The following is a 17,228-nucleotide window of genomic DNA, read 5'->3' as shown; positions in this document are numbered from 1 at the left end:
TACCACCGCTCGCTCTGGTGGAGTTCCGGAGTCGACGGGGAGCGCGTTCGGGGATCAATATATCACGTCTTAACGAGACACGATATGTCGATCCCCGCTAGATCGATTACTACCCGCCGATCCGGCGGGTAGTGAAGACGTACCCAATGTAACCTCTGGAGCACTGAGAACAGCTAAATGTGACCATCTAGTTTAGTTAGTGCTTGTAAAATGGATCTTTATCCCCACCGTTCTGTAGCTCTGTCTGGTACCTCCCCAGTGGAGATTCCCAAAGAATATTTTATGAAGGTTTATGAAGTAAGAATCTCATCGCATATGGGGTGTCCCAGCAGCAGAAGGCGAGTAGGCTGAGAGTTCTACCTCCTAACTGTACTGTGCTGCTTTCACGTTACACCGTTTATAGGAATAGGATCCACAAGAGAGCCCCGTGGGTTGATATTGAGGAATCTTTGAAGGTTTGCGGAGCTTTCCAATTACCAGTAAATCACATGACCTAGTTTTAAAAGGCTAATATAATCCTCAAGAGAAAAATGTTAGTAATTAGCAAACTAAACTGAATCCTGCTGCTGATACCGAGAAGGCGGCATGGCCTAATGAACTGAGCAGGAGGCTGGGAGCCTGGAACTCCTGTTAAATTCTAATCCCGGCTCCTACCCCGACCCTCCGTTAGGACAAGAATTAACCTCTTCATTTTTCTCTCTGCTTTCCCAAGTGTACAAGGGGGATAATGCTATTTACAGCAGTGGTTCTCAACCTGGGGCTTGTCAGAGGAACAGGGGGTATTGGCCTCTCTGATCGTCCATACTGCTGCAAAATTGATTTCTCCTTATTTATTTGCTTTCATGTTCTTATGTGACGTTTTGCACCTCTGCTCATCTGACTGTAGGAGTGAGCCGTTTCATAATGAGCGCTTCAGAACGAAAGGATGTGTTGACTTCTAAGGGTGTGTCTACACCGCGGCTGGCCTGTGCCAACTGACTTGGGCTAAGGGGCTGTTTAATTGCAGTGTAGATGTCGGGGGTCAGGCTGGAACCCAGACTCTATGGCCCTGCAAGGTGGGAGCGTCCCAGAGCTCAGGCTGCAGCCCCAAGCCCAAACTACATCATAATTAAACAGCCCCTGAGCCCAAGCCCCATGAGCCTGCGTCTGCTGGCACAGGCCAGCCGCAGGTGTCTACATGTCCTAAGTGGGCTCTGTGCAAAGTGGCTCCTGTTTGACTTCACTTGGAGCCACAGTGTAACCTGGCTGGCGTTCATGGGAAGGCCTTTGCTGCTGCAACTTCGGCTCCCTAGTCTTTCACGTGCGTGGGAGTTGCATGAAAACACTTCAGTGGGCGGCTGACACATTTTTAGCACATTAGGCTCCTGCTTACATTCTTAATGTGTTCTATTTTGCAACGAGCTGAAAGATACATGTGTTCCAAAACATTTCCCAGCAGAGTCAAATCTGCATACCTCCACTGTACTGAGTGGGGCGATTGCTAAATCCAAGGAATGTGTAAGGATGATACTGATGCTGCAGAAAATCAGGGATGGGGATTTTGAAGCTATTTTGGGGGCAATATTGAAAGCTTAAGACCTGTTTGAAGAGGTTTGTTTGTAATCTGCACTGGCTGTGGGTATGTCAAAGGACCTCACTCAAAAGTCCTTCTGTAAGTTGGTGGGCCAGTTCACTAGACAGTGCTTCATATAACTCTCCCAGTCGCGGCAGGATTTCAGACCCTTCTCTTCAGGGTTGAGTTTTATTGCTCCAAATCAAAACCTGTTCGGTGTAAATCAAATGGCAAGATCAGGTAGCATAAATCAGCGTAACTCCATTGAAATGGGTATATTTACATCTGTTAGGGTCTGGCCCAAAATAATGAAAATATTTCTGGTTTTGTAAAAACCCTTTTTTGACTTTTGTGTTTGTTTAACTCAGAAACATTGTTTAAATGGAGACGGATAGAAAGTTTAAAAACCAAAGTATGTAAAACTCCCATAGCCTTAAACTCTGCATCTCCCCAAATATTGATCATTCTGAGTGCATTGTATCTGCCTTTATTTTTTAAGCTGTTTTTAAAAATTGTATTTTTTTAAATTACTTTTAAAGGATGTCGCAGCACGAGGATTAGACCTGCCTCAGGTCACATGGATTGTTCAGGTAGGTTTCCATGTGTGCGCGTGTAAATAAATATTATACCCTCGTGTTCAGACAAGTGAAACCTTGTATTGATACTCTTATACCTGGATACAATCCCGGAAAGCCGGGGGTCCATGCGAGGTCGAGTCCTACAGACTCTGTGTAAGTGCCATAGTCCACAGGTGCAGTAGTTCCCACAAGATCGGGGCCCAAGCTTCTTTCTGGGTCACTGGATTTCCAGGTACCCTCTTGTTCCACAGCAGGATTTGCCCTTCTTTTCAGTGGGAGCTGGATCGAGCCAAGGTTGTAAGTTCAAGGACTGAGGGAGAGAGGAGTGTATGTGAAATACTGTTTTTAACTTTAAAATAATTGTAAGTTTTACATGTTGACTTTGAAAAATACAAGGAGAAATATTGAACCCAAGATTTTCACGTACTAAGGGTCCATCTCCATTGCAGCTGGGGGGTGTAATTTGTGCACGCTCTAGCTTTGATCGAGCCAGCATGTTAAAATTAGCAATGTGGCTGTGACAGCAGCTCAAACTAGCTGCCCAAGTATAATCCTGTCCAAGATCCTAAGTACGTACCTGGGCAGCTGGCCTAAAGTGCTGCCGCCTCCCAGCAGCAGTGTAGATGGACCCTAAGTGACACTTGGGTAATAGCATGGTGTGTTCACCACCAAAACGGCTTTTTAATTTCTAGCACGTTGTGGCGGGGCGATGACTCACTGGCGCAGCGCCTCCTGCTGGTTGTCCAGGGAATTCACTCTTTTCCCGCTCCAGAGCGCCCTCTGCAGGCCGGATGATGTCTTGTCTGCCGCTGGCCCCCGTGTCCCTCCGGGACCCTGGTGCCCTTTGCACAGGGGTTCTGCCCACCTCAGCAACCCACAATCTCTGGGCCTCCCCTCCCAGGGGAACCCCCTACCCTCTATCCCCACCTTGCCTCAGTGGCTACTGTCAGTCTCCATCTAGCCCCCGCTCACTGGGGCAGACTGCAGTCTATAAACCACTCATCATCAGCAAGGGGGATTGGACTAGCTGCCTCTGCCTATTCCTAAGCCACCCCTCTGCAGCCCTAGTACCCTTTTTGTGGGCCCTTAACTCGGCCTGCAGCCTGGGGCTTTTCTAGGCTGGAGCTCACCAGCTCTTTCTGCCCTTCCGCAGCACTGCTCCACCCTAGGTACCCTCCTCAGCTTCCCAGGCAGCCAGGTCCTTCTCTCTCTAGGGAGCTAGAGAGAGTGTCTCTGTCAGTCTCTGGCTCTCAGCCCTCTTATAGGGCCAGCTGTGGCCTGACTGGGATGTAGCCCCACCTGTGGCAGCTCCCCCCAATCAGCCTAGCATTTCTCCGCCACAGCCCTCTCCAGGGCTGCTTTAACCTCCTCAGGGCAGGAGCAGGGTGTCCACCCCGCTACACACACCCCTCAATGTAATTAGTCTGATTTTAATTTTAGCTAAAAAAAAAAAAAAAAAAGATAGCCGGTCAGCGGAGGATGGGGGCCAAGTCTTTAGTTTGCAGGCCCAATTTATTTATCCAAAGATATAGTTGCCAATGCTTGAACACAGTGCAAATTATCTAAGGCCTAGGGTGACTTCTGCTTGTCCAGAAGGCGAAAGCTCCGATGTCCTGAGAGCAGTGTCCCTCAGCACTGACCTGCAGGGAGCAATTAGATTGCTCACAGCATCTTATTCACACCTCTAGCCAGTGGAGATTTTGCCAGAGGGTGCAGGTATAAACACTAAAATGGGCTTTGGTCGTTGGTTTTTTTCCAGGTAAACACAGAGGGCTTACTTCTAAGCAGTATCTCTGTGTGTTGGTTTCCAAGAAGGTTGCGGGGAGGAAGTGTCCCACTTTATAGGACCAGATCCTGCAAATTTAATGCCTGTTGAAGTAAATGGGTGTCACTGGTTTATTACTGGGCGCTTAATCAAAATGTTAATAGTGTTTGATGGGTAGAGCTGGAAAGACAATTGGTCTGTATCCCTCACCTACCTCCAACTAAAGAGCTGTGCACCGGTACTTTGCTTGTGGTTGTTTTCTGCCGAGTAACTAGCACCGATTCACTTTAAATAAACCAGAGCAATTTAGCCTGACTTTGAATTTGAATCCTTCTCCTTTCTCCTGGCAGCTTTCCTCTCAAATGTACCGCAGGCAGCTTATTGCTCTGTGTGGGCAATCTTGTTTAAAAAAAAAAAAAAAAAAGGCAAACAGATTACTGACAAGCCTGTGTAGAAATAAAATGTAAAAAGCGAAGAGAGACATTGAGACGGGGAAACTGTCCTATTATCTGAAACTTGGCCAATGTGTCACATTCTCATGTCAAAACCCTGCTATGGCTGATGAGGCTGGGTTGAGTGATGGTTCCAGGGATCAGTCCGATGGGTTCTTTATAAACAGCCCCTTTCTAAGGAAGGCAAGGCCCCCAGATCCTTTCTAGGGTAATAGACGAGGTGCCTTGTTTATAATTAACACACTGTGTTCTGTTAATTCCTCCTTTTCTCTCTCCTGTTTCCTTTTGAAGTATAACGCTCCGGCTTCGCCTGCAGAATACGTCCACCGAATTGGGAGGACGGCTCGGATTGGCTGTCACGGGAACAGCTTGCTCGTCCTGACTCCTTCGGAGGCAGAATATGTCAACTCGCTGGCTTCTCACAAGATTAAGTGAGTCAGAAACCTGAACAAAAGTTTCAGCTCATCTCAGCTAATTAACCTTCCATGGCACTTGCAGAGGGACTGGGTCTTGTACGGGTTTTAATAAGAGTTATTAATTCTTGTGCTTCAGGACTAGCCACAGAATGGCAAAAAGAGAGAACTAACACCTATAAAATCATCAGTATGACACATTTACTGTGGGGGGGATGGCAAGGAAGGGATCTATTGTGCACAATTGTTACCTTTAAAGCCGTGCATTCAGACCTTGCCTACTGGAGGTCACAAGTCAAGTGAGCATCTCTAATGGCTACTGGACACTTGCCCATGTTGTCAGAGTTCATGCAGAAATCCAGGACTGGCATAACTGGGGAGTTAGAGGTCACAGTTGAGAGAGAGTTGACCAAGCTGTGCCATATGTTTAGGCCCAGGACTGCAATAGTAGAGACTGTTGCAAGTCCTATTTACGAGAGTCTGGTAGAACTGTACAGGGCCCCGGCACTGGCATGACATGAGTGTTGCAGGCGCAGAGTGAGGTGTATTTGCAAAGCCCGGGGAGGAGGCTTCAGCAGCACTTGCCAGCTCTGGCTAGTCAAAGAATGTGGGAGTAGGGCTGAGGAAGGCCAGACAGGATGCCCAGAGCCTACATATGGATGGCTGTTCGGCAGTCTGCATGAAATGCGGTCTTAGTTCTCAATGGACAAGCATCCACATCATAAAACCCACCACCCTGTTAGTCCCTCTCTCAGCTCCCTCCTGAATAAAACCAAGGATGAACGTGTCTTGAAGCCTGAATTGCCTTCTGACCCTTAGAGGTGACCCAACATGAGGTCCATAGAGATGTGGGAGAAGTTTGTACTGCCTCTGCCTGCGTTGTGTATAAATAGGAGTTCTGTGTCTGGGAGCCATCAGTCCTGAAGTTGTTGTGAACACTAAAGTCTTCCTCACAATTTAGGAGAGAAAGAGCCTACCTCTAACCAGGGCTGTGCATCCTAGCGTGAATCCTCCCCATCCTTGCTAATCACTGCTGCTTTGGAGCGCTCTTTACTCTACCACCCTGTCCCAACCGCCTCACCAGCCATTTGGACATTCACGCCTTCCTGTGCTTCTCGTATCAATGTCTCTTGTCGTTCAGAACAACAGCCAACTCAAATCACTGCAGTGCAGACCCGTAAACGACAATACACAAACGAACTGGCTTTTATTTTGTGGGTGTATAAATGGGGTGGAGCCGCCCAGATTCTAGTTTGGTTTTGAATTCTTGAAATAAACTAACATTGGCAACAAATAGCGGATTCTTCTAGGCGGTGAGCCATTTAGTGGTCTAACAAAGAGCCATCCATCATCCCAGGAAACAATCTATTAAGCAGACACCAGCAAGACATGGAGGTCTAAGCTGACAGATTTTTCTCCCTCTCCCCCCCCATGTAACAAGTTGCACTGACATTTTAAAGGTGAAATCCCACATTATTGTGAGTTTTTAACTCCAGATGGAAAGTTTATTTTTGTTTCTTTGACGGGAAGGGGTAAAGAGGTAAAACTGCCTGTTTTTATTTTACTTTAATTTTAATTAGCAAAGTTTCATCCTTTGGGGTATTTTTGACACGTTTAAGGAGCGGTATCTCCTGAGCAGTTATACCAGCTAAGGAGACCTGTTGTTGAGCTAGTCGCGGCTCATTGGGTGTCCTTAGATGTTGCGTGCCACAGCTTGCCCGGAGGAGTTGTATGTGAATGTATTTTAGCCGTTCTGAAATCAGTACAGCCAAATTACACTGAGTATATTGTCTGATTTTTTTCAATGTAATCCTCGTAATAAAACTTGCTTGCCATAAGATTACGGGCCTCTAGAAGAGTGGAGTGTAATTCACCCACAGTTACCTGATCGGAAAAATGTGTGTCTAATTGGGGCAGGCGGGTGGCTTGGCTTGTATGTAGTGGCATATCTTGTTCTCTTCCAAATCATCGTGCCAGTGTATGTGAGGGGGCAACAGACTAGAGAGGAGTGCTGATGAATTACCAGAAAGATTCGGAAAGGCAGCTTGAAGCTCAGGGCAGCAAGTGCCATCCATGCAAATTGCCCCCACACTTCATAAACTGAGCATTACGGTGATAATCCTGACAATTTAAATTAGGGTAGAGGGCAAAAGACAGCAGGCGCTGGACTGCCATGATAACTTTTGTTCCCGGATCTTCTTTGTATCTTTCTGTGAAGCCTGCATAAGTTGTTTGGGTTTGTATTTTGTTTCTTTGCTTAGCTTAAAATATGCTTTAAATTAAGTCCTGATGGGTTTATCGATATGTAAAATACTAGGTAAAATGTGTGTTTCTAGGAAGACAAAGCGCAAGACAGGTTGCTGGAGTTTTGTTGTAAATTAACAGAGCTATGCTGATTTATGCCAGCTGAGGATCTGGTCAGGCGGATTTTTTCCTCCCCCAGTGGGCATTGGGTTTAGGTTCAGAACTGTTGACAATCATAAATAATCAGAGCAGCCGCGGCTTGTTCCTGAATGAAAATCTATTTCAGAATTAGGAATGACTACCTTTGAAATCGGCAATCACTCTCAGTTAATTTTCATCTATACCTAAAGTCGTTATTTGACTTCTAAGATCTCAGAGCAGGGTTAGGCTTTGCCAAAACCATTCCATTTTGGCTTTGCTGAGAATGGTAATACCCAGTGGGTTCAGGAATGCTGTATGGTTTCCTTTGCAACTTTGTTTTCTTGCTGTGCGTAATTTAATGTTACGTTTTCCCTCCCTAGCCAGAAATTCTCTCTCTCCCTGTCATTTCATATGTATTTCCCTCTTCTTTTTAAGGTTAGATTCCGCAATGGTCTGCCTCAGCCCTGTTTGTAACTAAAAGCTTTTCCTTCAAAGGAAGGAAGCAAGAAGCAGAAGAAAGTCGGCGAGATATGGATATATATATTTTTTGCTTATGTATCTTTTAGTTCCTAATAATCTAGCGGCGCCTGCTTCGACAGCCATCAGATAATTTCTTTATCTCCTAACGGCTGCCTAACTAATTTATGAAGGAAAGCGTATCCACGTGAAGGCACGAGTCATTCCCCCCCTTACATATCCCCCATTCCCCCTTTGCATGATGCTCCCTGCTGTGAACTGAGTTCGCATATCTATAAGGCTGTGAGCTGGCACCACGCCAGGAGAGAGGAGAAGGGGGTGACATATCTCAGGCAAATCACTGTCAAAGGCTTGACATGTTCATTCATAGCTCTGTCAAAGCAACCTTTGGGGGTATGGGGAGAAATGCCTTTCTCTTGGTTAAGTGGTTGCCATTTATGTTTTAATTTACAGTTATGCTTTTCAAAAACAAACAGAAAAATCCTCAGTTGTCTTTTTATGCTCCATTTCCCTTCCTTCCATTCCCTCCCTCCCCTTTCCTTTCTCTACCTCTACATTCTCTGTGAAGGAATCTTCTCTGTGCAGTATTTCCTAGCCGCATAAGAGCGGATGCTTGCGTTCCACATAGGCTGGAATCTTGGCCAATGCAGAACCATAACTCACAACCTTTTGGACCGAATCATAACTTCTCTGGACTGGCTCTGCTCCTTCCTTGGCATGTCATGAACTTGATGTTGCAAGAAGTTGTGTTCACTTTGGTTCCTTTAACTGGGTAGGACTGAAACAGCAGAGATGGTGTGGTACTGCAGGTCACGATCAAGGTTCGTAAGCAGAACGGTAGGGGGAAGCTTTCCCATGTGCCATGCTTGCATTTAGTAGTGTGATTTAGCGAATAAATTGTGGAGCTGTCAGTATTTACTCTTGGGTTCCGTTCCTGGTTCTGCCATTGATTCCCTGTGTGACCTGGGAAAAGTTATTTAACCTGTCTGTGCCTCTTTTTCCATAGCTGCAAAATAGGTCACTATTGTTCTCCCTGTCTTGCAGGGTATTGTGAGGATCGAGATCAGTTCCTATTGTAAAGTGCTTTGAGATCCTCAGATGCAGACACTGAAGTGCAGAGTATTATTATTAATCTCTGAATTCACCAAATTTAAGAAAACAAAAATAATACCTTTCAGAATCCTTACATTCCTATGACACCTTTGATCCAGAAAGATTCCTAAACACTGGTCCAAACTCTGCTCTTCTGTAAACAGGTATAAATCCATAGTAACTCCGTTGACTTTGGTGGAGCAACTTTGGCTTTACATGAAAATAAACACCTCTTGTGACACTTGGCTATGACACCAGATTGTCTCCTTTATTGCAAAAGGCTCCATGGGATTTTTAATGATCACAAACAGGCAGGGCATTGGTTTTACACGTAACCAGGAAGAGATGTTGAAGTTTCACTTTTTTGACTGTGATCCCAGAAAGGAAAGAAAATGAAGTCTTAGGGCTGGCATTGAAAATGGCCGTTGAGGCTATGTCAGACTTGGTGAGTGAGCTTATCCAACAGGGAGTCTGTGTCTAATCAGCCCTAACCCGAGTAACATTGCAGTCAGTTGTAATGATTGCAAGATCTAGTGGGAAAGAGGAATAACTTGGCTGGGAAATGGATGCTGCAAGCTAGTAAAACAAAGTCCTTTACAGTGTTTTGTTTTGGGGGATGGTGAGGCATGGAAAAATCCTGCTGATCCCACTCTTTTCCCCTAGCCTCTCAGTCCTTTGTTGCTGTCACCATCTTTCTGGATGAGAATAGACTGATCCTAGGAGCTCCTTAATCACATGAAGAGCATCATCGTTGAGTGACAATGAGGCTGCTTGGTACCTGCAGCAGGGCTGTATAGGCTGCCTTTATAGAATCATTGAAATGTAGGACTGGAAGGAACCTTGAGAGGTCATCTAGTCTAGTCCCCTGCACTCAAGGCCACACTAAGTATTAACTAGACCATCCCTGACAGATGTTTGTCCAACCTGCTCTGAAAAATCTCCAACAATGGAAATTCCACAACCTCCCTAGGTAATTTATTCCAGTGCTTAACCACCCTGACGGTTAGGAAGTTTTTCCTAATGTCCAGCCTAAACTGCCCTTGCTGCAATTTAAACCCACTGATTCTTGTCCTATCCTCAGAGGCTAAGGAGAACAGTTTTTCTCCCTCCTCCTTGTAACAACCTTTTATGTACTTGAAAACTGTTATCATGACCCCTCTCAGTCTTCTCTTCTCCAGACTAAACACACCCATTTTTTTCAATCTTCCCTCATACGTCATGTTTTCCCTTTAATCATTTTTGCTGCTCTTCTCTGGACTTACTCCAATCAGTCCACATCTTTCCTGAAATATGGCGCTCAGAACTGGACACAATATTCCAGTTGAGGCCTAATCAGCACGGAGTAGAGCAGAAGAATTATTTCTCATGTCTTTCTTACGACACTCCTGCTAATACATCCCAGAACGATATTTGCTTTTTTTTACGACAGTGTTACACTGTTGACTCATATTTAGATTGTGATCCACTCTGACCCCCAGACCTCTTTCCGCAATACTCTTTCCTAGACAGTCATTTCCCGTTTTGTATGTGTGCAACTGATTATTCCTTCCTAAGTGGAGTACTTTGGATTTGTCCTTATTGAATTTCATCCTATTTACTTCAGACCATTTCTCCAGTTTGTCCAGATCATTTTGAATTTTAATCCTGTCCTCCAAAGCACTTGCAACTCCTCCCACCTTGGTCTCGTCTGCAAACTTTATAAGTGTACTCTCTATGCCATTATCTAAATAATTGATGAAGATATTGAACAGAACCGGACCCAGAACTGATCCCTGCAAGACCCCACTCAATATGTCCTTCTAGCTTGACTGTGAACCACTGATAACTACTCTCTGGGAATGGTTTTCCAACCAGTTATGCACCCACCCAATAGTAGCTCCATGTAAATTGTATCTAGGTTGACTTGCCTGCCTGGAAGTAAACTTTGTGTGTTCCAGTGGAGACTTGGATGCACTCCATGCCTTGTTGAGCTGCGGAATGATATGATGGGTCTGTGTGTTGACCCGGAGTCTTCCACATGGCAGCATTAAGCAAAAGCACTTGGCCAAAAAATTCTGTTTGTTACATTTAGAATGCTGTGATTTAAAAATAAGGGCCTCTCTATGCTTTCACATAGGCACAGAGTTTGCTAAGGTAGAAAAATGTGGACAAGCAACCGCATAATGTGCCAGGAAAAAAAAGTATATTTGGCCCTCAAATTTTCACAGAACGTTGGTTTAATTCTTAATACAGTACTGTTCATACAGCCAAATATTGGTCGTATTGAAGCCAATGGCAAACTTTCCATTGGCACATGATATGACCTATGAATGCTTATACCTGCTTTTCACCATTTGTTTTTCAACACAATATTTTTTTTGGGGGGGGGGGAGGGATTGTTAACATGTGGGAGAAAACCTTTCCTATGCTAGAGTCAAAAACACTCGGCCCATGAAGGCTGAATGACTTGGAAGAAAGCATAAAATCATCACTGATAAAGTTTGCAGATGACACAAAAATTGGCAGTGGTAAATAATGAAGAGGACAGGCCACTGATACAGAGCAGTAAGGATCACTAAATAAACTGGGTGCCAGCAGAGAATATGCATTTTAATGCGTCTAAATGTATACATCTAGGAACAAAGAATATCGGCCATACTTACGGGATGGGGGCTCTGCCCTGGGAAGCAGTGATTCTGAAAAGGATTTGGGGGTTGTTTTGGATAATCAGCTGAACATGAGTTTCCAGTCTGACTCTGTGGCCAAAAGAGCTAATGCAATTCTGGGATATATAAAGACGGGAATCGAGCAGGAGAAGAGAGGCTATTTTACCTCTATATTGGGCATAAATGTGACTGCTGCTGGAATACTGCGTCCAATTCTGGTGTCCACAATTCAAGAAGGATGTTGATAAATTGGAGAGGGTTCAGAGAAGAGCCATGAGAATGATTAAAGATTTAGACATTAGAAAACATGCCTTATAGTCATAGACTCAAAGAGAAGGTTAAGGGGTGACTTGATTACAGTCTATGAGTATCTACCTGGGGAACAAATATTTAATGATGGGCTCTTCAATACTACATGATCCAACGGCTGAAAGTTGAAGCTAGACAATATCAGACTGGAAATAAGACATAAATGTTTAATGGTGAGAGTAATTCACCATTAGAACAATTTACCAAAGGTATTGGTAGATTCTCCAGCACTGACCGTTTTTAAATCAAGCTGGGATGTTTTTCTGAAAGATACTCTTTTGGAATTATTTTGCAGAAGGTCTGTGGCCTGTGTTATACAGGGGTCAGACTAGATGATCAGAATGGTCCCTTCTGGCCTTGAATCTGTGAATTTCTCTCTCTCATATATATGCACACACAAGTACACAAACTCAATTCTTTTCAGGTCACCTTAATGTTTATTAAAGTCCTTTGAGATCGTCCAGGTGTGTGAGAGGTTCATTGTCTTATTAATTATTACTGTAAAACTGACCAGTTCAAAATTACTGAGGATAGGAACCATATGAAAACTTTATCTGGTACTTTTTTCATAATACACTAATATTTCCCATTTTCTCTAGAGCTAAATTAATAATTTTCAGTTAAACCTTAAAATTGGAAGTACTAATTATTGAAGACTTTATGGTAGGTGAGAGCCAAGAATCTTCCAATGGACTATATTGTTCTTCTTCACTTCCCACCCCTGGCTACTATTCTGTTACATCCTACACCACTAAAATATGTGTTAGTTTTGCCCTTCAGTTTAATGGGAGCAAGATTATGGGTGAAATCGTGGCCTTCTTGAAATCAATATAAAAGACTCCCATTGACTTCCGTAGGACAAAGATTTCACTCCAGGTCTTCAGACATCTCCCGGGTTCCGTGTCAGTTATGGTGATGTAAATTGTGGCTGAAGTGAGACTCGTTGGGAGTGAGAAACACTAAGAAAACATATAGGGCATCATGTCAGAGCCTGGATTCTCAGGCTGAAATTTTAGGCATTGGTTCCCTCTGCCCCGCTTTACCATTCTGTGGGGTTTTGGGGATCACTGGTTATATCTGATCCCCTTGGTGAGGAAGTGAGTCAGCTTCTGTAGGCTATGTCTCCACTACACAGCTTTTAGTGACAGGGCTGTGTTGCCACAACCATGCCCCTAAAAGTCGCACAGTGTAGCTGCAGTTTGTTGGCTCCCCTGCCGACAAAAGATGTCTACTCCCAGCGAGCAGCACTGTTCACACTGGCACTTGTCGCGGCAAAACTTTTGTCTTTTGAGGGGGGGTGGGGGTAACACCTCTGAAAGACAAAAGTTTTGTCGTTCAATTGCCAGTGTAGACATAGCCATAGAGAAAGCTGTGCATCGTCTTTGGGAAAAGAGGAGACATTACCATTTTTTTGTTTCCTTTTCTGCTGCGTCAGTGTCTCCGAAATGAAGATGGAGGATATTCTGTCCAGCCTGATGAAAGACGATCGTTTCCAGGGGCGCCGGTGGGGAACCAAGGTGAGCAAATGTTCGATTCAGAATTGCTTAAATTTACGTTTCCTAACCAAGCGTGACAAATAAGCCTTTCCTTGGCTCTGTTTCTTCAAGACAAGGTATTAGCAAACCTATGATCTGGGCAGTGCAAAATGACAGTTGAACCTTGCTATTCCACACTTCCCTAATCTATGTTCCTTGAAAGTTTTGCTCCAAAAGGTCCCTTTACAATGCTCAGCAAAGATTTCACAGCGGGCTGTGCTGTAGTGAGGGCTTTTATGGCAAAGAAACTGCATTGCTTTTTTTACAAACCTACTGCAGTCCATTAGCTAGCAGATTCTGAAATATTTTAAGTGATTACAAACTACACAACAGTCCTCCAAGTAAATAAACATTTTTGTGACGCATTCTCCAGGGTTTTTTAATTTTCACCTTTGTTTGCTTAGGGCCTGCTCCAAAGCCCATTGCCGCAGATGGGAGTCTTTCCACTGACATTGGTGGGCTTTGGATAAGCTCCTTCCTTGCTAATTCACCGAATGCAGACACTTGCAATGGATCTCCCTGTCATTAGAGCAAATTGGAGAGTACTGCTGTTTAAGGGCCCAGTTCTTAGATAGAATGTGAGTGAAAGTCAAGCATTATCCAGGTTTATTTTTCCACTTGCTCATTATTTTGCCAGTTCACTCGTTTCCTTACACCAGCCCACAGTCTTCAACTTGTGCACTGTCTTCCAGTTTCCTACTGACGGCAACTGTGGGTGTTCCCGTGCCTTTGAAAAATAGTCATCCTTCTGTTATGCCATACATCATCTTCCATGGAGATCTGTGGACCATCTGACATTTCTATTCAAAACCCCCATGTATTTCCGGCCCTTTCCTCAAGTCAATATACAGTATATACGGGGTTTTTTATTTTCTGTTGTATGTTGACTGGAACAAATCCTTATTGTTCAGGAGTGTGGTCTGTAAAGTAGTCTAACAAATACATAGTTTAATAATCGTGTGTGTTAGGATAAAGGATTCGTGGGTGTGAGTTTGGGATTGCTGCATTCTCTAAAAATGACCTAGCGTACCTTTTCTATGCATCAAAGTAGTGACATTTTTAAGTCCAGTATCCCTGGAAGCAGGGGCATGCCCCTCCCCCCAGTAATCGGCGGGGCGCAGAACTCCTCTGGCCCCAGGTTTGTGGGGGGAGCTGACAGCTCCTCCAGCCCTGGGACCACAGCAGGGGCACAGAATGCGCCGCTCCAAAAGTGCTCATATTTTATTCCTGTGCATGCTCCTGCCTGGAAGTAAGCTTTGTGTGTACCCTTGGAGACTTGGAATCCCCTTTTAAGGATTACAAAACTCCAATTTCTGGCCCTGCTGGTTCTAAAGATATCCCACTTAAAATCTGGCACTGGCCCAGGGCAGAATATAACCCATCTTGGGCCAGTGTAATTGTGTTGGCTGGGAAGAGAAAATATTTCTCTGGAAGGTTTTGGTTTGGCTTTTCAATTGCAGCTCTTTTGAAGCTTATGACAATCAGGCCCATGGTGCATTGAATTGAGAACCCAACGACTGAGGGTTCTCAAATCAGTGGCCACTTTTGAAAACATTGGCCTTAACAAACTCTTTGTGCCTCATTTTCCCCATCTGTAGAATAAGGCTAACCCCTAACCACACCAAAATAAACCAATATTTGGAAACCAGTTAGTATTTCCATTCATTACTTGTGGTAGCGTCTAGAGAACCCATTATGCTAGGTGCGGTACGTATAACAAAAAGATGATCTCTTCCCCAAGGAGCTTGCCAATCTAAAGTTGAACTCCTGGCCCCATTTAATACAATGGGAAGTTTGCCATTGAATTCAGTGGAGCTGGGATTCACCCTAGTTGTGGGAAGTTGGTGGTGCTGCCTGACACAGGTTTAAAAGACAGTGGCCAAGAGAAGAAATATCTTGTTACGGGAATGTCCTGAAAAATTGAATAGGGATGAAACCAATATAGTTCTGTGGACATTAAATAGGATTCTATAGACATTACTCTTCAAAAGCCTATAAAATGTAATAGAAGATGCAATCCTTTCTATGGCAGCCTGTAGCCTTCTATATCAGGGATCTAATTCTCTCTCAAATTCTATAGGGTGATTTCTAAAAGGTCTATGGAAGGTTATCATCTCCTACTAAATGCTATAGGACTTTTCCATAGAGCCAGTACAGTGAACGAGGAACAGAATAGACTGTGTGTGGAACAGACTGCGATTGCAACTTTTAATTTCCGCTTGTTATGAAGGATCTAACCTAACCCAGTCATGGCTTTGCAACTTGCAAGTTACAGAGTTCTCTTTACCTTATCAGCTCTCCACACATGGAGTCACGTATATGTGATACTCATGCCCATAGAGTCCCCATTACAATGCTTTTCGTCTCTCACCGCCTTGACTGAAGTCTATTATAAATACCCCTTTGGAACACACATTTTTGGGCTCCTGTGAGCAACTGGGGAGTGAGCTGAAGTGCCTGTAAAATGTATATTTTATATTTAGACACATAAAATATATATGTGGCTACATCTGGGTGAGTGACTGTTCACCCACCTACAAAGAGAATACATTTGATCTTTCAACTTTTACGGGGGGAGGGATAGAAAAAAATACCTTGGTGAGTTCTAGGGACTGTGCAAGAGGGTCAGAATCAGCCAAGCAAAAAAAAAGTTATTAAAACAACATCCTTCATTTTGTTTTCAAGTATCACAGAAGCAGGACGTATTATGACCTCCCCCTTCTTTTTTAACCATAAAAAAATCCCTCCTGTTCTAGTTTGTATGAACCGTTTTCCTTAATGAACTTGGAGATTTCCAGTATCCTTCCCAAAAAAACCCCATCTTAATAGACAAACGTTTCTCTCTTATGAAATAGAGAATCTCTTGGTTTTTTTAGCATGGTTGCTTTTTTTCTGTGATGTCATGAAATGCGCAAATAAAATTAGTTGCTCTTTGTGTATATTATTATTTATTAATTATGTTTATTATGGCAGTGCCTATGGACCAACCAAGAATGTGGCCCCATTGTGCAAGGCACTGTACAAACACAGAGTAATAGAAGCTTTCGTAAATGAGGCAGAGTGTGTAACATAGTACATACATACACGCAACACACAGTTTAGCATCCATGAGTTACAAGGGTTAGTTCCACTAACAGAGGCAGTAAAAATATCTAGAAGGAGAAACAGCCAAGCAAACCAATACGTTATCTTTTGGGCCTTGGCATATGGTAGAAGGGCCTCAGGTGTATTGTCTCTCTGACTTGAACAGGGATACTCTCAGGAATGAGATTTACTTGGGTGTGTAAAGGATGCAGACTTGCTTGTAGCTGCCAATCTCCTTGTTTTATCTGTCCACAGCCTCAGACAGTGGTGTATGGTGGGTTTTTTTTACACTGCTCGACTCTGAGTCAGTTTTAAATTTAGAATTTTTTTTTTTATTATTTTTTTTAAGACCAACCTCCCTGGAAGGCAGGAATCAAAACCCAGATTTCTTCATACCCATTAGGGGGCAACTTTAAAATGAAATCTTTCTGGCGGGGTTGAGGGGATAGAAGAGAAGGAAGGAGAGGAGGGGGGAAGCTGTTTTCTAAGAACGTTATGTTTTCTTCCATTTCCTTTTTTTGATTTATTTTTCTTGGGCTGACCTCACACTTTGGAAATTATGCACCTAGTTTTTATCCCTCGTTTTAGTCTTACTCCCGCCCCCCCCCCCTTCCACCAGCAAGAAGAGATGCCTCATTTTGAAGCCTAAAGGGGGAAATAAGAAAAGTCCTTTGTAATATATTGCCATATTATCACTAAATCCCCTGACAGTTGTGACACAGAAGCAAGTCACCTGTCACTTAAGCTTGAGGTCTCTTTAATTTTCTCCTGGAATTCGCACCAGGCTGTCTTTAATTTGAGGCCTTTATTGGAATTCTGAAACCTTTCTGCCTCCCCAGCGCTCAGATCTATTCTGAGTGCTGTTACAGAATGTATACAATAACCAACAGAGGGATTCGGAGAGGGCTGAAGCACTGTTTATTTAACACTCTGGAGGGATT

General features: G+C 43.9%; 1 protein-coding gene across 4 annotated transcripts in view; it reads left to right on the top strand.

Annotated features, from left to right (window-relative positions):
- Window positions 1–17,228, top strand: part of DDX31 (DEAD-box helicase 31) — a 64,697-nt gene that overhangs the window by 24,452 nt on the left and 23,017 nt on the right. For all 4 annotated transcript variants that reach the window (XM_065572628.1, XM_005293289.3, XM_065572627.1 and 1 more), the window contains exons 15-17: window positions 2,092–2,142; window positions 4,639–4,778; window positions 13,104–13,185. In XM_065572628.1, coding sequence (XP_065428700.1) covers window positions 2,092–2,142; window positions 4,639–4,778; window positions 13,104–13,185 — 273 coding nt within the window. The remainder of the gene's footprint in view (window positions 1–2,091; window positions 2,143–4,638; window positions 4,779–13,103; window positions 13,186–17,228) is intronic.

The sequence above is a fragment of the Chrysemys picta genome, chromosome 18 (assembly GCF_011386835.1).
Source record: "Chrysemys picta bellii isolate R12L10 chromosome 18, ASM1138683v2, whole genome shotgun sequence".
Classification (NCBI taxonomy): Eukaryota; Metazoa; Chordata; order Testudines; family Emydidae; genus Chrysemys; species Chrysemys picta.
This window is presented reverse-complemented; position numbering and strand designations above follow the sequence as displayed.